General features: G+C 44.5%; 3 protein-coding genes across 3 annotated transcripts; 2 read left to right on the top strand and 1 right to left on the bottom strand.

Annotated features, from left to right (window-relative positions):
* Positions 1-1891: 1891 nt before the first annotated feature.
* LOC310691440 (olfactory receptor 10G6-like) lies at positions 1892-2815 on the top strand (the record flags this gene model as incomplete). Its single annotated transcript, XM_083471232.1, has 1 exon — positions 1892-2815. The coding sequence occupies one exon, from the start codon at positions 1892-1894 to the stop codon at positions 2813-2815; it is 924 nt and encodes a 307-aa protein (XP_083327358.1).
* Positions 2816-7845: 5030 nt separating this feature from the next.
* LOC310692607 (olfactory receptor 10D3-like) lies at positions 7846-9854 on the bottom strand (the record flags this gene model as incomplete). The annotated part of the gene is made up of 2 exons (XM_083473550.1): positions 7846-8797; positions 9838-9854. The coding sequence occupies 2 exons, from the start codon at positions 9852-9854 to the stop codon at positions 7846-7848; spliced, it is 969 nt and encodes a 322-aa protein (XP_083329676.1).
* A 5582-nt stretch (positions 9855-15436) lies between these two features.
* On the top strand, positions 15437-16363 carry LOC310692606 (olfactory receptor 10G6-like; the record flags this gene model as incomplete). Its single annotated transcript, XM_083473549.1, has 1 exon — positions 15437-16363. One exon carries the CDS (start codon positions 15437-15439, stop codon positions 16361-16363), a length of 927 nt encoding a protein of 308 aa, XP_083329675.1.
* Between the last annotated feature and the right edge of the window lie 253 nt (positions 16364-16616).

The raw sequence follows: 16616 nt of genomic DNA, 5'->3' as shown, positions 1-16616 counted from the left end.
GACTGCGGCAGTAGAAAAGAGGGACGCGGGAAGAAGATGGAGGAGGTAGAGAGAAAAGGAGCGAGCTTCAAAGGGAAACAGTGCTGCCTCGGTGAGGACAATGAAGAGCAGAAAAGAGGATGAATGATAGGATGGAAAGGGAGCCAGAAAGTGAGAAAGGGGTGAAAAGGCTGGCAGGAATGTACAAGATGAGATAGGAGAGGAAACTCTATAAGGGAAGAGTGGATGGAGGAAAGACAAGAAAGAGGGAGAGGGGGGAAATGCAGGCAGAGGAGAACATGTATAGAAAAAAAAAAAGAGTTTCATCCTGTGATGAAAGGGAGCAACCATACTCTTTGAGTAAGGTCTGCAGAACAAGAGACCTTCTGGGCTTCTGCAGACTTCTGGGTCTTAAGGTAGGGTTAGAGCTGACATAACAAAGACCATGAAAAGGATGTCAGGAATACCACAGCTGAATGCAACAGTAGCAAAAGAGGATTATTAACTTAAGAAGAGTTGGACTTATCTTCTGAACAGATTCCATCTTTGGAGAGGCTTCTTCTCTCTCCACCAAGAGCAGATGGCCAACAGACACTTTGAGATAAGGTGTCATCTAATAATTTATTAGATCAAGTTGAAAGCTCTCCTCTTAACTCCCTAGCTGTTTTGTAGTTCTTCTTTGCTTTAGAGGCAAAGTCTGTGGTTGAGATATGTTTGTGCTAGAATAAAGGGCTGAGATCAAGAGTTATTGATGCTTACCATCATTTCTCAAGCACAGAATGATCTAAGTTAGGCTGCAATTCTATACTCACTTGAATGGCGTCACAAAACATCTTAGCACTCTGTAGAAAAATTTCTGAAAGGGGAGATAAAGCTGTTTGTGCACTAATTTGGAAGCATTCTAATGAACAGACTAGTAGGTAACTGGTTCCTAGTGGACAGGACATTCACCTGAACATCTTGGTTACTGTTCTTTACTGTATTAAGATGGATAACCAGGGTGCTTAGCATGCCCCTGTACAGTAAAATTGCATCCTTTAATATATCTGTGTTCATTATTTATTTGGATTCTGAAGCATCCCCATGAACAAAATCTTGAACCAAAAAGATTTGCATATTAGTGTGGTGGTTACGAGTATAAGTCAGGAGACCCTTGGTCTGCTCATATATGATCTTTCTATGAGTCATTTTGTGACCTAACTTGCTGAATTTATTGTAATGTTAATACCAATAAAACACTTTGAGACCCTTGGGGGAAAAAAAAGAAATATACAGAAGAGGAGTGGCTTGACGTATGTCCAGAATGCCTTTGTCTCATCCCTGAGCAACACAGCCACAATATTTTCCCTCAAGTGGCACCTGCAACAAATTGCTTTAGTGTATTCCCGCTCAAGCCAATGTGAAACAGGGGCCCGGTGTTGCTTTTAAGATCACATATAGTGTGTGGTTGAGAAGGGGCACCTTTTTCAGCCCCTTCTCACCCAAAGGACTTTTACCTGCTATGCTATGTGGTATTAAAGTATGCTGTGCTATACAGAGCAATACATTAGCAATCCTCATACAAGAAGGAAACCAATATTAAGGGTAGATCCACACCATATATTCAGAGCATCTCCAATGCACATTTAAAACATGTGACTACCCCACTCAGTCCTATGGTTTCTCCCTCACAGAGCTACAGTTCCCAGTACCCTTAACAAACTACAGTTCCCAGGATTCTTTGGGGGAAAGTCATGTGATATAACTATGTATTGGATGTTCTTGAAGCGTACGGTCTAGATCTCCTCTAAGAAATTTCATCGAGGGCCTGATTAGCTCATGACTCATAACTTTTGTTCTGCATGTTGTTGTTGCTAGTTCTGTTCTTCACCCCTTACTTACTGACGTTGCCCATGATTTTTACATTACAGAGATGGAATACAAAAATCAAACTCCATTGACCGAGTTTGTCCTTGTTGGCTTTCCATACCCCAAGAACTTGGTGGGTCCTTTATTCATCTTCTTCCTGCTTATCTACTTACTGACCCTCCTTGGAAACTTTCTGATTTTGTTGGTTGTGATGTCCAATCCCCAGCTCCACAAGCCCATGTACTGGTTCCTTTGCCACCTGTCCTTCTTGGACATGACGGTCTCCACTGTGATTGTCCCCAAGGTGATTGCTGGGTTTCTAGAGGGTGGTGGGAGCATCTCCTTTGGGGGCTGTGTGTGCCAACTCTTCTTCTTCCACTTCCTGGGCTGCACGGAATGCTTCCTCTACACTCTGATGGCCTATGACCGTTTCCTGGCCATTTGCAAGCCACTCCATTATGGCACCATCATGAACCGTAGGACATGCCTCTTCCTCGCCATGGGTACCTGGCTTGGTGGCTGTCTTCACTCTGTGATGGAGACAGCCCTTGTTTTCCGCCTGCCCTTTGGGTGGAGAAACAAGGTGAACTATATCTTCTGTGATATCCCGGCAGTGCTGAAGCTGGTTTGTGCTGACACGGCACTCAACGAGGTGGTAACCATGGTTGATGTTGGCTTTGTAGCCACCACTTGCTTCTTTCTCATCCTGACTTCCTACATGTACATTTTATCTGCCATACTGAAAATCCACAGCACTGAAGGGCGCTGGCGAGCATTCTCCACCTGCTCAGCTCATCTTACCGTGGTGGTGACTTATTATGTGCCACTTGTTTTCATTTATCTGAGACCAGGATCACAGGATCCATTGGACGGGGTAGTGGCTGTGTTCTACACTTCACTGACTCCACTTCTGAACCCCATAATCTATACTCTAAGGAACAAAGATATAAAAGTTGCCCTTCTAAAACTGACGGGGAGGGCACTCTAGTATGGAGCTCTGTGAGGTCCATGTGGTGCAATGGGTTGCAGCGCAGGCTGGTATCTGCCGTGGAATCCCTCGATGTGAGAAGCTATTCTTTGTAAACAATTGTTTGCGGATGTAATCAGCTCACAGGAATGGGGATGAATCTTGTGAAACATTAGACTGAGAGGTTTCATGAGTCTGGAGTCCAGCAGTGACCAGGACACCAAATCAGAATCTACAGGGCCACTGATTTAGGTACCCAGTGAATCTGACACTGGGAGATGAGAGGCTGCTGAACCAAGGTCCATAGCTATTAGCCATGATTGCTATGCTGGACTTTCACAGTCAGAAGCAGTAATGCTTGTTAATACCAGTTGCTGAAAACCACAGGAGGAGAGAGTGACCTTGCGTTCTAGTCCTGCTTACGAGTTTCCCAGAGGCATCTGGTTGGCCACTGAAAGTGGCCGCTGAAGCAACATGGATGGGGCACTGTTGCTCTCCCAACTTATTAACAGAGCGCTTACCGAGAAGGGAAGGGAGCTTGGACTGGTGCAGCATATGGTGCTGGGATCCCTGGATGGGCCCCTCCGCCATGCACTGCACCAGGCCAAGCTCTCTGTGCGTCACATATCCCATTTCACTCTCAGTGACTTACTGTGTTGGGAAGCCAGGAGAAAAATGGTGCCTCACCGGCCACAGCTGTACTACATGACCAACCCAATGGCACAGGGAATGTGAGGGGCAAGGCACCAACCTTCATGCTCTTTAAAAGTCTGTAGTCATCCAAAAATGGGGATGGAGGATAAGAAATGTTGCCAGGAGGCAGATGCTAAAAAAATCCCAAAGTATCATCAGAAGAAGTTGCTCACCAGAAAATGTGAGAGGCTAGGACCTCCTACAAGGGACGCGGGTGGCACTGTGAGTTACTCTGTGAGTTACACTGTGGCACCTAGGTGGTTTTGGGACACGGGTGGCGCTGTGGGTTAAACCACAGAGCCTAGGATTTGCCGATCAGAAGGTCGGCGGTTTGAATCCCCATGACGGGGTGAGCTCCCGTTGCTCGGTCCCTGCTCCTGCCAACCTAGCAGTTGGAAAGCACGTCAAAGTGCAAGTAGATAAATAGGTACCGCTCTGGCAGGAAGGTAAACGGCGTTTTCGTGCGCTGCTCTGGTTTGCCAGAAGCGGCTTAGTCATGCTGGCCACATGACCCGGAAGCTGTGTGCCGGCTCCCTCGGCCAGTAAAGCTAGATGAGCGCCGCAACCCCAGAGTAGGGCACGACTGGACCTAATGGTCAGGGGTCCCTTTACCTAGGACCTCCTACACGAGCAATATCATTTCCCTAGAATGTGGGGGACCGGCACTGTTACTAGCCTCAAATTTTCAGGGGGCAGGATGGTCGCTAATCTCAAGCAACCTTGTTCTGTAACAGAGTCTTGCTTTGACCAAGAGCCTTGCTTTAGGCCTTTTATTATAAAAACACATTTTCCTCTATTTTAACAAAGCAGGATGGATTAGAAAAGTAAATGAGTCCATCATCCTGATCTTGAAGCAGGCAAGGCTACAGCTGCTTGCTTGACCGCAGGGCTGGAATGAGTCATCTGGTTTTTCTTTACATCTTTGGTTTAATAAAGTTTTTCCCTCATTTCCGAGAAATTGACTTGTAAATTAAGGGCATTTTGGAGTGCAGTCACATCTATGGATTTTGCCTCCATTTGGTGGCCATTTGTAGAGTGGCTGGGATAACCCAGCCAGATGGGTGGGGTATAAATAATAAATTATTATTATTATCAGTGCTTTTTTTCTTTAAAAATGCTTAGGGGTACTCTAATTTTCACTCAAGAAAACCACCATTTTATAGTTCAAATTGGGAAAAATAAATACAGTAAATGGACAAAAGTACAAAGATTCGCAAAATGTTTAGGGGTATGCGTATCCCTGCGCCCCCCCCCCCAGAAAAAAGCATTGATTATCTGACAGGCCGGTCACGGGGATGGCAAATCCCAATGAAATGAAGCTTTCTTTGGTATCCATAACATTTGTTTTCTGCATCAGGTTGGGTTTTGTTGCAGCATCTAATTCACGGTGTGGTCTCTTGAGAAGGTGCTTAATTTTTTGAGGTAAGGCCATGAACCCATGTACCATGGGTTGGTACAGTTTCTCTCTCTCATTCTTTTTTTGTTTATTTAATATCACATTTCTCACTGGATTGTTATTTTAACTTCATAATAAAGCCTGGAAAATTTAAGAAAAAGGTCTACAGACCTTCTGAGCTCTGACATGCACATGCCTTTCATCCACTTCTCACGTATTTTAAAACCTTATGTGTTTACTCTCGGCCTGCTGGAAGACCTCGAGGTTACATGGCTACTGCATCTCAGTCAGGAACTGAGTTAGTCGTTTGTGGAAGAGGTTCCAAGATAGCATATCCTCAAGAGCACAACACACTGCTTCACTGGCTACAAAATAGTTTTCTTCTGGTTTTCCTTGAAGACTTCTGTTCTCTGTTAAATGTTCTCCACATCAGGGACGCGGACTTATAAAAAATATTGGGGGGGCCCGGGAAAGCTCATGAATAATAAATAAGCTCATGAATATGCAAATAAAGTGGTGCCGCCTCCTCGTGAGCGAATAGGGGAGAGCGTGCTGCGCCTATTAATCAGCTCCGGAACAGCTGATATGCGGGAAACGTGGGGCTAGCCGGAGAAGAGAGGGCGAGCCCCCTCCGCTCCGGCCCTAAACCGCTGAAACCGCCAGGAGGAAGGAAATTCCCCCCGGCAGTGCCTTGGCAGTGGCGGTGGTGCTGCGAAGCAGCGAGGCAGGAGCCCCCGCCCCCGGGGATTCCCTAATCTCGCGGGGGACGGCCGGGGCTCTCTGACTAGGGCGCGCGGCTGGCTGGCTGGCTGGCTGGCGAGGGAGCAGGTGGGGAGGAGGCGGGGGACGGCGGCGGCGCTCTGCTGGAAGGGCGCCCGAGATTATTGGGGGGGCTGAGCCCCCCAAAAAAATTTTTTGAGGGGGCTCGAGCCCCCTCAGGCCCCATGGAGTTGGCACCTATGCTCCACATGTGGTGCCATTTGGGCCACATGAGACCTGTCACAAAGCTTTCACAAAGCTTGGGACCAGAATACTTGCAAGAGCCTCTGTCATTCCATTGCCCTGCCTAAGCATTGAGCTCAGCTGCGTTAAGCCTGTTGGTTGCGCCACAATCTCAATTAGCAGCAGTCATGAGGAGGAGCTTCTTTGCAATGGCCTCCATTATGTGGAATCATCTTCCCTCAGAGCTTTGACATGTGCCAATGTTGATGTGTGTTTTTTGGCCATTGTGAAAAGCATACCTGGCCACTCAAGCTTTTCAAAGAGTTTAATGTCAGGTATAACACAATGCTCTTGCATCATCAGCTGTATTTTATTTATATTTTTGTGATGTCAGTCTTTCATCATTTTTAACTTCTACACTACCTTGAGGCAGATTGTAATAGGCGGTATCTGACTACTTTAATAAACTAACTAACTAACTAACTAACTAACTAACTAACTAACTAACTAACTTTATTCTCCCCCTCAGCATCCTCCCAATCTTTTATAAATATTCCACTACTGTTTTCAGCATTGTCTCCCTCAGACCCCTCTTGCTGTTCTCCTCAGAGCATTAAAACCATTCCTTAGCATCCCAGCTAATCTGACTTTTGCTTTTTGCTTGGCTCTTAGGCACATCTGTATACAACAAAGAATGGATAAATCAGTGTACCTCTGGTCCATGCCAATTTCCCTGGTGTTCATTCCAAAATATTTTATTTCCTTGTTCTACATTAATCTGCATTTTAATACCCACACCAAATTTACATTTTAACTGTTGAATTTATCACAAAAATGCACACTTATAAAGTTTTTTTAAATCTCAGTGTGTACAGTGTATCAAAAAGCAAAGAAGAATCAGACACACGGGCTTTTAAAGTCCTTTAAAGCAGGCTGAGTTGAGGAAAAAGTGACTTGATTAAGGTCATCAAATGAACAACCTGCTGATTTGAACCCGGGGTTTTCTTGTCAACAGCTCACACTCTAGCTATGGCAACCTCAATGAACTAGTGGAGTGGTTCTCAAATTGTGGTCTGTCATTCAGGTGGGTTCACGCTGTGTGTCTGGGAAGAGTGATTGAAGCAGTGGCTGTGAATGGCGAGCACAGCACATTCACTATTCATCTTAACTTTTAATAGTACTTTTATTGCTTCTTTTCTTTCTTATATTGCATTTGAATATTTAGTATTGCATTTTATATTGCATTCTATGGAATTCATATGGCAACACAATAAAAATACAATATAAGAAATTGAAGAAGTGATAAATGTGGTCTATGAGTCAGTTGTCCACAAGCTTCATTCAGGTGGCCTGTGGCATGTCTGCATTACATATTCAGGGGATGTGGGTGGCGCAGTGGTCTAAACCATTGAGCCTCTTGGGCTTGCTGCTCAGAAGGTCAGCGGTTCAAATTCCTGTGACAGAATGAGCTCCTGTTGCTCTATCCCAGCTTCTGCCAACCTAGCAGTTCGAAAGCATGCCAGTGCAAGTAGATACATAGGTACTGCAGTAGCAGGAAGGTAAATGGAGTTTCCGTGTGCTCTGGTTTCCGTCATGGTGTTCCGTTGCACCAGAAGCAGTTAAGTCATGCTGGCCATATGACCCGGAAAGCTATCAGTGGACAAACGCTGGCTCCCTCAGCCTGAAAGCCAGACAAACATTGCACCCAATAGTCACCTTTGACTGTACTTAACTGTCCAGAAGTCCTTTACCATTTACCTATTACCTATTCATATTGATTTTTTAAATTGTGTTTATAATGCTTCTTTTATCTCTTATATTTATTGCATTATATTTTAAATTCATAGGTCATACAATAAAAAACAAGGTAGAAATAAATAAAAGAAGCAATAAAAATACAACTAAAAACAGTGCATCACAATGGCTACAAGAGGCAGTAAAATCGTTAAGTGGTCTGTCAAGACCCTCAGCAATTTTTAAGTGGTCGGGGGGAGGAGGGCGGTAATTGGAAACCACTGAGCTAGTGAGTTATAGTCTGAGTCACTCTCTTTGCCCCTGTCAGCTTAGTCAAAGCTGCTTTCACTTCTTTGTTCCGAAGTGTGTAAATGACTGGGTTGAGCATGGGTGTCACCACATTGCCAAAGATCTGCACAGGGGTCACCAAGATTTCACTTAGGGACGGCTGAGTATAGATCAAAGCACAGGGGCCAAAGAAGAGGGTGACCACAGTCAAATGTGAGGCACAGGTAGAGGCTGCCTTGCGCCGTCCTTCCCCGGAACTCATCCTCAGGACAGAGTAGACAATGCGAACATAGGATGTGAGGATGAGGATGAAGCAGGTCATGGGCACAACACCAATGTTGGTGAAGCTCACCGTCTCGATGATGAGGGTGTCGGCACAAGCCAACTTGACGACGGGAAAGATGTCACAGAAAAAGTAGTCCACTTCACTGGGCCCACAATAGGGTAGGGTGAAAGTCAAGGTTGTGAGGATGGTGGCATGGAAGGAGCTGGTGACCCATGTGCCAGCAGCCAAGATGGCACATACCTTCCAGTTCATGATGATGAGATAGCGCAGTGGGTGACAGATGGCGACGTATCTGTCATAGGCCATGACGGTATAAAGGAGGCATTCTGTGCTCCCTAGGAAATGGTAGAAGAAGACCTGGCATACACATCCGCCCAGCGGTATGACTCGGCTTTGCCCCCAAAGGTTGGCCAACATTTTTGGGGTGCTAACGGAAGAGAACCCAATGTCAAGGATGGAGAGGTTGAAAAGGAAGAAGTACATGGGGGTGTGAAGACGGGAGTCAGTCAGGACAGCGGTCATGATCAATAGGTTCCCCAGCAAAGTGCACATGTAGAAGAGTAAGAAGACAGGGAAGAGGATGTTCTGGAGACCTTCTGTATGGGGGATACCAAGGAGGATGAAGTGGGTCACCACCGTGAGGTTTTCTCCATGGGACCTATCCCTGAAGAAGAAAAAGAAGAAGAAGAGGAGGAGGAGTTTGGATTTGATATCCCACTTTATCACTATCCAAAGGAGTCTCAAAGCAGCTAACATTCTCCTTTCTGCCCCCCCCCCAAACAAACACTCTGTGAGGTGAGTGAGGCTGAGAGACTTCAAAGAAGTGTGACTAGCCCAAGGTCACCCAGCAGCTGCAGGTGGGGGAGTGGAGACGCGAACCCAGTTCACCAGCTTACGAGTCTACTGCTCTTCACCACAAGAGAAGGGGGAATACCCCACAACAGAGAACAGGTTAGTAAGCATGGAGGCTGCAATCATAAAGCCACTTGCCAAGGATCAAGACCCATGGAGCTAGAAGATAATACTTTTTTCTGGAGTAAACAAGTCTAGGATTGTCCTGTTGGTGCAACCAGTGGCACATGGCAATGATAGCACAGGTGCTTAATTATTTGGCTTTTCTCAGGTTCAGCTAGTAGCCGTTTGCATATTATCCAATAAATAAAGGAGCAGCTGCTTCTTCCTACTTCTTACACAGCGGACAGAGTAACAACATGCTTGTAATTTTAGTATAAAAAGAGTATGGCTTACCAGAACAACAGTATCTCCCTTTCCCCAAATGCAAAAAAGAAGAAGAAAATGGTACCTTTGATTCTAACGAGGCAAAATGAAGCGGGTCACCACCGTAGAAGAAAAGCTAAGCACATAAAATCAATACTACTGTATTTAGATTGCTTGTTTGGAGCAGGATTGTGCCCTAGACATTTTAACTGTTAGAAAAATGGAAAAATCTACTCTGAAGGGAGAAAAACCTAAACTGAGACATACTGAGAACTTGTAAGCAAATATTATCTATAAGATCTCCTTGTTAAATAAAAATAAGAGTTTTCTCAAGGGAGAAAATAATAATAATCCCATTGTATTTAAATCTCTGCAGTATAGCCAGCATTTCTCCTAGGGGCAAATGCAGGGAGAAAAGTTCACATTTAAAAAACAGAACAACAACAATGTAACAGTAAATAAGTCTGATATCCTAATTCCACTTACCTGCACATAAATCCCATTGAACCCAGTGAGACATACTTCTGAGTAGACATGGCTAGGATTGCATCGTTTCTGAGGTTTGGGTTTAGTCAGCACAATCCTAGCCATGTCTAACTTAGACATAAGTCCTATTGAAGTGCTGAAGGCTGCAATCCGAACCTCACTAAATAATAATAATAATAATAATAATAATAATAATAATAATAATAATTTATTTGTACCCCGCCCATCTGGCTGGGTTTCCCCAGCCACTCTGGGCGGCTTCCAACAAAGATGAAAAATACACTAAAATGTCACATATTAAAAACTTCCCTAAACAGGGCTGCCTTCAGATGTCTTCTGAATGTCAGGTAGTTGTTTATCGCTTTGACAGCTGATGGGAGGGTGTTCCACAGGGCGGGCGCCACTACCGAGAAGGCCCTCTGCCTGGTTCCCTGTAACTTGGCCTCTCGCAGTGAGGGAACCGCCAGAAGTCCCTCGGCGCTGGACCTCAGTGTCCGGGCAGAACGATGGGGGTGGAGACGCTCCTTCAGATATACTGGACCGAGGCCGTAAATTGGACGTGAGCTTCATTTAATTCATTGACTTAGTTCTGAGTAGACATGGTTAGGATTGCTCTGTAAGTATGAATATAGCCTAATATATACATGGTCACAAAATGGTTCTTTCCTCCCTATTCCCTCTTGGTTACTCTAAAAATGGCACTTCATTCTTTTTGTTAAGAAGGGAAATGGAAAATGCTAAGAATTCTGGAATTGTTTACCCCCTGCACCCTTCTCTCATATGACCTAAAGCTGCACATGTTTCAATTGCATTTAAACCCCATAGAATTAGGTTCCTTTTCATTTAACTATGAGATGTGACAGAGGTGAGGCCTTTAAAACACCGCCCCCCCCAAGCATCCTTTTATCTGATCTGAATCTTCCAACATTCAGATTTTTTGGATGCTCATGAGTTCTGATATTATGAGAGAGGGAGAAAGATTTCTTTCTACCCTTAATTTTAAACACTCATTTCATGTTGCCTTTTTACACACATTTCCTCTAATCTAAAAAGTCCCAAATGTCCTTGAATGGGACCTCAGAAGAGGTACAAGTACCATGCTCTGTCCTTCCTCTTCCTGGCTTTCACCCAGCCTGCTCCCCACACCAACTGTTGTTGTTGTTATTTAGTCATTTAGTTGTGTTCGACTCTTCGTGACCCCATGGACCAGAGCACGCCAGGCACTCCTGTCTTCCACTGCCTCCCGCAGTTTGGTCAAACTCATGTTCGTAGCTTCGAGAACACTGTCCAACCATCTCGTCTTCTGTTGTCCCCTTCTCCTTGTGCCCTCCATCTTTCCCAGCCTCAGGGTCTTTTCCAGGGAGTCTTCTCTTCTCATGAGGTGGCCAAAGTATTGGAGCCTCAGCTTCAGGATCTGTCCTTCCTTCATGGATCACTGCCTTGTTGTGTCGAAGGGGCTTGAATAATTCAGAGAAGCTATGAGCTATGCCATGCAGGGCCACCCAAGATGGACAGATCATAATGGAGAGTTTTGACTAAATGTGATCCACCTGGAGCAGGAACCGGCAAGCCACTCCAGTATCCCTGCCAAGAAAACTCCATGGACAAAAACACCAACAGTCCCTCCCCCCAATTACATCGCACATTGTATTTTCAATCCCTTTTGTCTCTACTGCTGCCCATCTAGTGTAAGAGCTCCAGGGAGGGAGTGACAGAGTACTTAGTCTTCGGACCAAACTCAATTTAGGACAACAGCCATAATATTAAAACTTAGCCTGTAGTTGGATAGGACAATTCCTCTTCCATGTTTTCTGCCCTCTGTTCCCATCAGCTTGGCAGACAAAGAAAATTGCCATTTACTCTGTGAACCCAATTATCTACACTGGTGAAGAGAGACATACATTACGTTTTACGTTCTCTGGGCACAGCTCGAGGGTGACTCCGTTCCCAGACTACTCAATGCTGCACCCAATTATAATTTCACACAGAGGCTTAATTCCAGTGCTCCTCCATAGCCTTCACTATCCTAATATCTCAGCAGTCCCATCTTTTAAATTGGTTTGAGTCCATCAGGACCCAGCTCCCTGCAGTGATGGTCCTTTGGGCTACCTGTCTAAACTCTTTCAGGGGGTGAACAATTAAACATTTTTTTTTAACATTCCAAACAAGCATTGATTAGAGTAGACTCAAGGGGTTCTTCAATGTTAATGAGCTCATTGATCTCTCCCCCCCCCCATTTCTGCTTCTTGCAACAGCTAGTTAGGCCTTTTGCAATGATTGGGCTCCAGTGTGCATTTTATATATTTTCTCTCTCTTTTGGTAATCGTAAGGGGAAATAATTTCAAATGTTGCTTTTGAAATTAGATTTTAAGAACATTAGAATTTGCGTACTGTGCAGGGAAAGTTTAGAGTTTTAAAGCCTCTTCAATGATGGAGGTTTATAAAATTATGTGGATAGAGAAATTTTATCCCCCCTCCATAAAACTAGAACTCATAGACATTGAATGAAGCTGAATGTTGAAAGATTCAGGACACCTGAATGCCATAAGAATTTTAAGGTCTCAAATACAAAATAAACATTCATAAATGCACACATATCTAAATATACGAACCATGTGTCTGAAATAGTATGGGAGAGCTAATCCTGAAGCCATTTTGGCTTTCCTAATGAACTCAAATATTCTGCTGCAGTAAGGGAGGCAAATGGGGAAAGCCTTCCCATTGTCTTTTTGCTTGCAAACCCTGTCTTAAGGGTGTATTTGTGTATGAATATGGGGAGCCTGTGACCTGGATTCAGGAACTAAAGGATTAACCATCACAAAAGAATGGCCAGGTAATGCAACCAGTGACCATTATCAGGTATCCTGGCAGACAGGATTTCTGTTGTAGACCGCCTCCTTCTGTGATGTGTGTATGATGTTTTGGGAGGTGGTCTTGGGCTACAGGGTGGGCAATTTAAAAAGTCTATATAAGGGCTTGCACACCATTGTTCAAGGTTCTCCTCCCTCCTGCATGTGGTGAATGGGGACCCTGCTGCAACAGTTTGATAAAGATCAGGCTTACTAGCTGCTTTGCTTAATATACAGTGGCTGGATGTTGTTTTCTCCTACTGATAGGGAACACACTTAAGGACTCTATATGGGCTCCGGAATACCCCATAAGGGAAAGGGAGCAGTTTTTCTTACAACACATAAAAGAAGCTTTCACTGGCAGACTTTGGGCTGCGTGACGCTAAAATTTGGCACCCCTTGCTTCTCACGTTCTGTTCTACAGTGCTTTTTTGTCACCCCCTGCAACGCAACACCCAGTGTGACTGCACCAGTCATGCCAATGTGTCTTATTGATTTCATAGGCACTGAACGTAGACCAACTGTCAGGGGCTCCTGGTTTGTATGTTTGTGTGTGTATGTGGCTGCCACCTGTGGTCAACCAATGAACTGCAGGTGGCAGTGAAGAACTTTCTGGACTGATACTGCCCACCCAGGCTTCCCTTTGGGTTTTGTTTAACCAGTTCTTCTTCAGCTCTCATGATTCTTTGGTGGTTCTTTCATGCTGAGCCTTGGTTTAATCTACTGTCCTCTCCAGCTCATCAGTTCTGGCCAATGACCTGTTTCATATAGGTCCTGGTTTCTAGTTGCCGTCTCACCCCAGACTCTTGCTCATGACCATCCAAAACCATTGATTGCAAATAATTATTCCCCAGTGGAATTTATAATAACTATCAGTCTCTCTTTCCACCCTCCAAATGAACCATATTATAAATGACGCTGTCTGGAATCTAATGAAACCATAGGGCATAAACATGTTCTCAGATGGGCACATTCCCTCCAGAGGGAACGAACAAGGATCTGCTCTTAAACTCACTGAAGCTGCAGTATTATAAAGATACAGGGGGAAGATGAAATGGTGCCTCTCTTGGTGAAAAACATTGAGCTGATTATCCCCTGCAGCTATCCTCATGCCAACTTTTTTTTCCTTTCTGCATCTCAGAAGAAACAAATATGAATGAAAGGAAATCTGATTTGTGGGCTGACCTAGCCACAGCATAGCTGAAAGCCTTTAAGGTGTTCCAATACCCTCCATGTTCTCTCCTGCAGCAGATCACACAGCTACCACTCTGGAAGGGAATATAGCTTCAGGATTCCCTCTGTCATTTGCTGAAGTTATGTCTGAGTGAAGGTACATCTGCGGCAACTCCAATGAAATAGCTTGCACTGAGGGGCCACCTTGGCTCTTGGTGAAACATCAGGTGAGTCTTCTGAACAGAAACAAACTGAAATGATATAAATGATTTAAGGTTGACAACAACAAATTCGCTTCTGCCAGAAGTTCTCACCATTCCTCTTGGAACTATCACCAGGTTCTATAGCAAGCGTGTCATCAAAGAGTTAATTTAGCCAATAGCTGTCCGAAAACTGTATTGAATAGCATCTCCCAACTGTGTTTATGGAAGAAGATGGAACGAAGGGCAGGATATGCATCTAATAAATAATAAGATTAAAAAATTGAGAATAGTCTTTCAAGAGCTGTATCATGGCAAAAGCATTAGTATGCTAATGTTGGATTATATGTGACTGTATGCATTGTTGTTTTTTCCAGCTTATCACTGAACTCCAATAAGCTGACTCAAGGGCAGGAAATAACTGTTGAGGAGTGGGCCCTATGGATGCAGAAGCCAACTGAACTCAAGTGGAAAAGCCAGGCTTTCCCCCCACATTTGTTACCAAGTGGTTTGTAATGGATACACAAGTTGGTGAAAGGATGTCAGAACCACATTATAGCCAAGCCTTGGGTGAATGCATCCTTCCATACCAAATCTGATGATGGATTTTATGTCTGGCTGATTCTGACAAGGAGATTTATTGCCAATCGTTCACCTGACGTTGACTTATTAAGCCAAGATTTTTTCAGCCTTTTAAAACTGGGCTCTTCCTAGTGCCTGTTGCTAGTTCCTACAGTTGAATGTAGAGAGCCTTTTAGTTCTGTTCTTTTCTCTAACACAGTTAGAAAGGAAACCCTCCTTCCTTCTCTCAAACAACACATAGGGAAACAAGAGTGGAAAGCAACACCTCTTTGTCTCTTGTGGTGCAGTTACCACCACTAATCCTGTGCTGTTCAGCAATTATCTGCTACCTGGGTTCCTTAAGATATTAACAAAGGTCTAAGTTGTTGCTGGGACAGTGGTGCCCATTGGAAATGGTAGGGGAAAAGGCAAGAAGACAGACAGTGGGTGGTGCCAGAGCCAATGACAGAGCGAACGAATGCAAGTTTTCCCTAGAACTCCTCTGGGCAAGACAGAGACAAAGGAAGAGGAAGCAGGCAGGCCCTTGGATCAGTTGTGACTAGGAAGACAGGGAGGTGGGCATTGGCTGAGAGCAGACTGAGGTGGGTTTGGCGGTTCTCCATTCACCTTAATGGACTTGTTTCCATTGTGCTGGGAGGAGGCCAACAACTGCTTCTATAGATCATGTCCTTCCCTACAACTGTATAGGTGTCACCTACTTTTGGAAAACGTTGTCATCAGTAGTGATATCTCACCTTCTCATTCACTTCCCAAAATGTTAATCAAACTTATCTAACTGATATTAATATCTTACCAATGGAGTGTGCAAATGAAACAGCACCAAGAGAGTTCGTCCTCTCAGGGTTCCAATACCCACCAGAAATGAAGGTCCCATTGTTTCTCTTCTTCTTGCTCATGTTCCTGCTGACCCTGTCTGGAAATTCTCTCATTCTCTGGGTGGTGGCTTCTGACCTCCAGTTGCACAAGCCCATGTACTGGTTCCTCTGCCATCTGTCCATCCTGGACATGGCTTTCTCTTCTGTCGTCGTTCCCAAAGTGATTGCAGGATTTATCCCCGGTGGAAAAGTCATCTCCTTCACAAATTGCGTCTCTCAGTTATTTTTCTTCAACTTCCTCGGATGTGCAGAAAGTCTCCTTTACACCTTGATGGCTTATGATCGCTTCTTGGCCATTTGTAAGCCTCTCCATTACACCAACATCATGAATTGGAAAGCCTGCCTTGGCCTCTCCTTGGGGACAGTGATTGGAGGCTGTTTGAACTCAATTATACAGACAACCCTCACCTTCCGTTTGCCATATGGGCAAAGAAATGATGTTGACTATATCTTATGTGACATCCCTGCAATGTTGAAGCTGGCTTGTGCTGATACAGAGTTCAATCAGATGATGGTGTTGATAGATATTGGCAGTGTGGCAATGACTTGCTTCCTCCTTATATTGACCTCCTATGTCTACATTATCTCAGCTATTTTGAGGATCAGCAGCAGGGAAGGGCGTCGACGGGCCTTCTCAACCTGCACAGCCCATCTTACTGTGGTGGGAATATATTACCTACCTGTGGTTTATCACTACCTGAGGCCAGCTTCTCAGGACTCCATGGATCCTGTGGTTTGTGTGTTCTACACCACAATAACCCCATTTTTGAACCCGCTCATATATACACTTAGAAATAAGGAAATGAAGACTGCTGTGGTGAAAAGGTGGGGTGGGATTGCCATGTAAAGAACTCCCCATGTGTGCAATTCTGTTTTATGTTCCTTTTGACACATCAAGTCCAGTGTTAGAAACTGAGATATGAAAGCTAGGAGCTAAATGGCACCTTAAACGTAAGTTATGGGTGGAACAACTTCATGTCTAGGCTCGCTTTTTTTATAACAAGGATACAAAGTTGAAAATGAATGAACTGCAGCTAAAATATTATGTTCATTTTTCACATAGTCTAGTCCTTCGCCTGCCCACCCCCCTAATATTCTTA

This window comes from Podarcis liolepis, assembly GCF_965112155.1.
Source record: "Podarcis liolepis genome assembly, chromosome: 13".
Taxonomy (NCBI): Eukaryota; Metazoa; Chordata; class Lepidosauria; order Squamata; family Lacertidae; genus Podarcis; species Podarcis liolepis.
The sequence above is the reverse complement of the archived record's forward strand: the minus strand, read 5'-3'. Positions and strand labels throughout refer to the sequence as shown.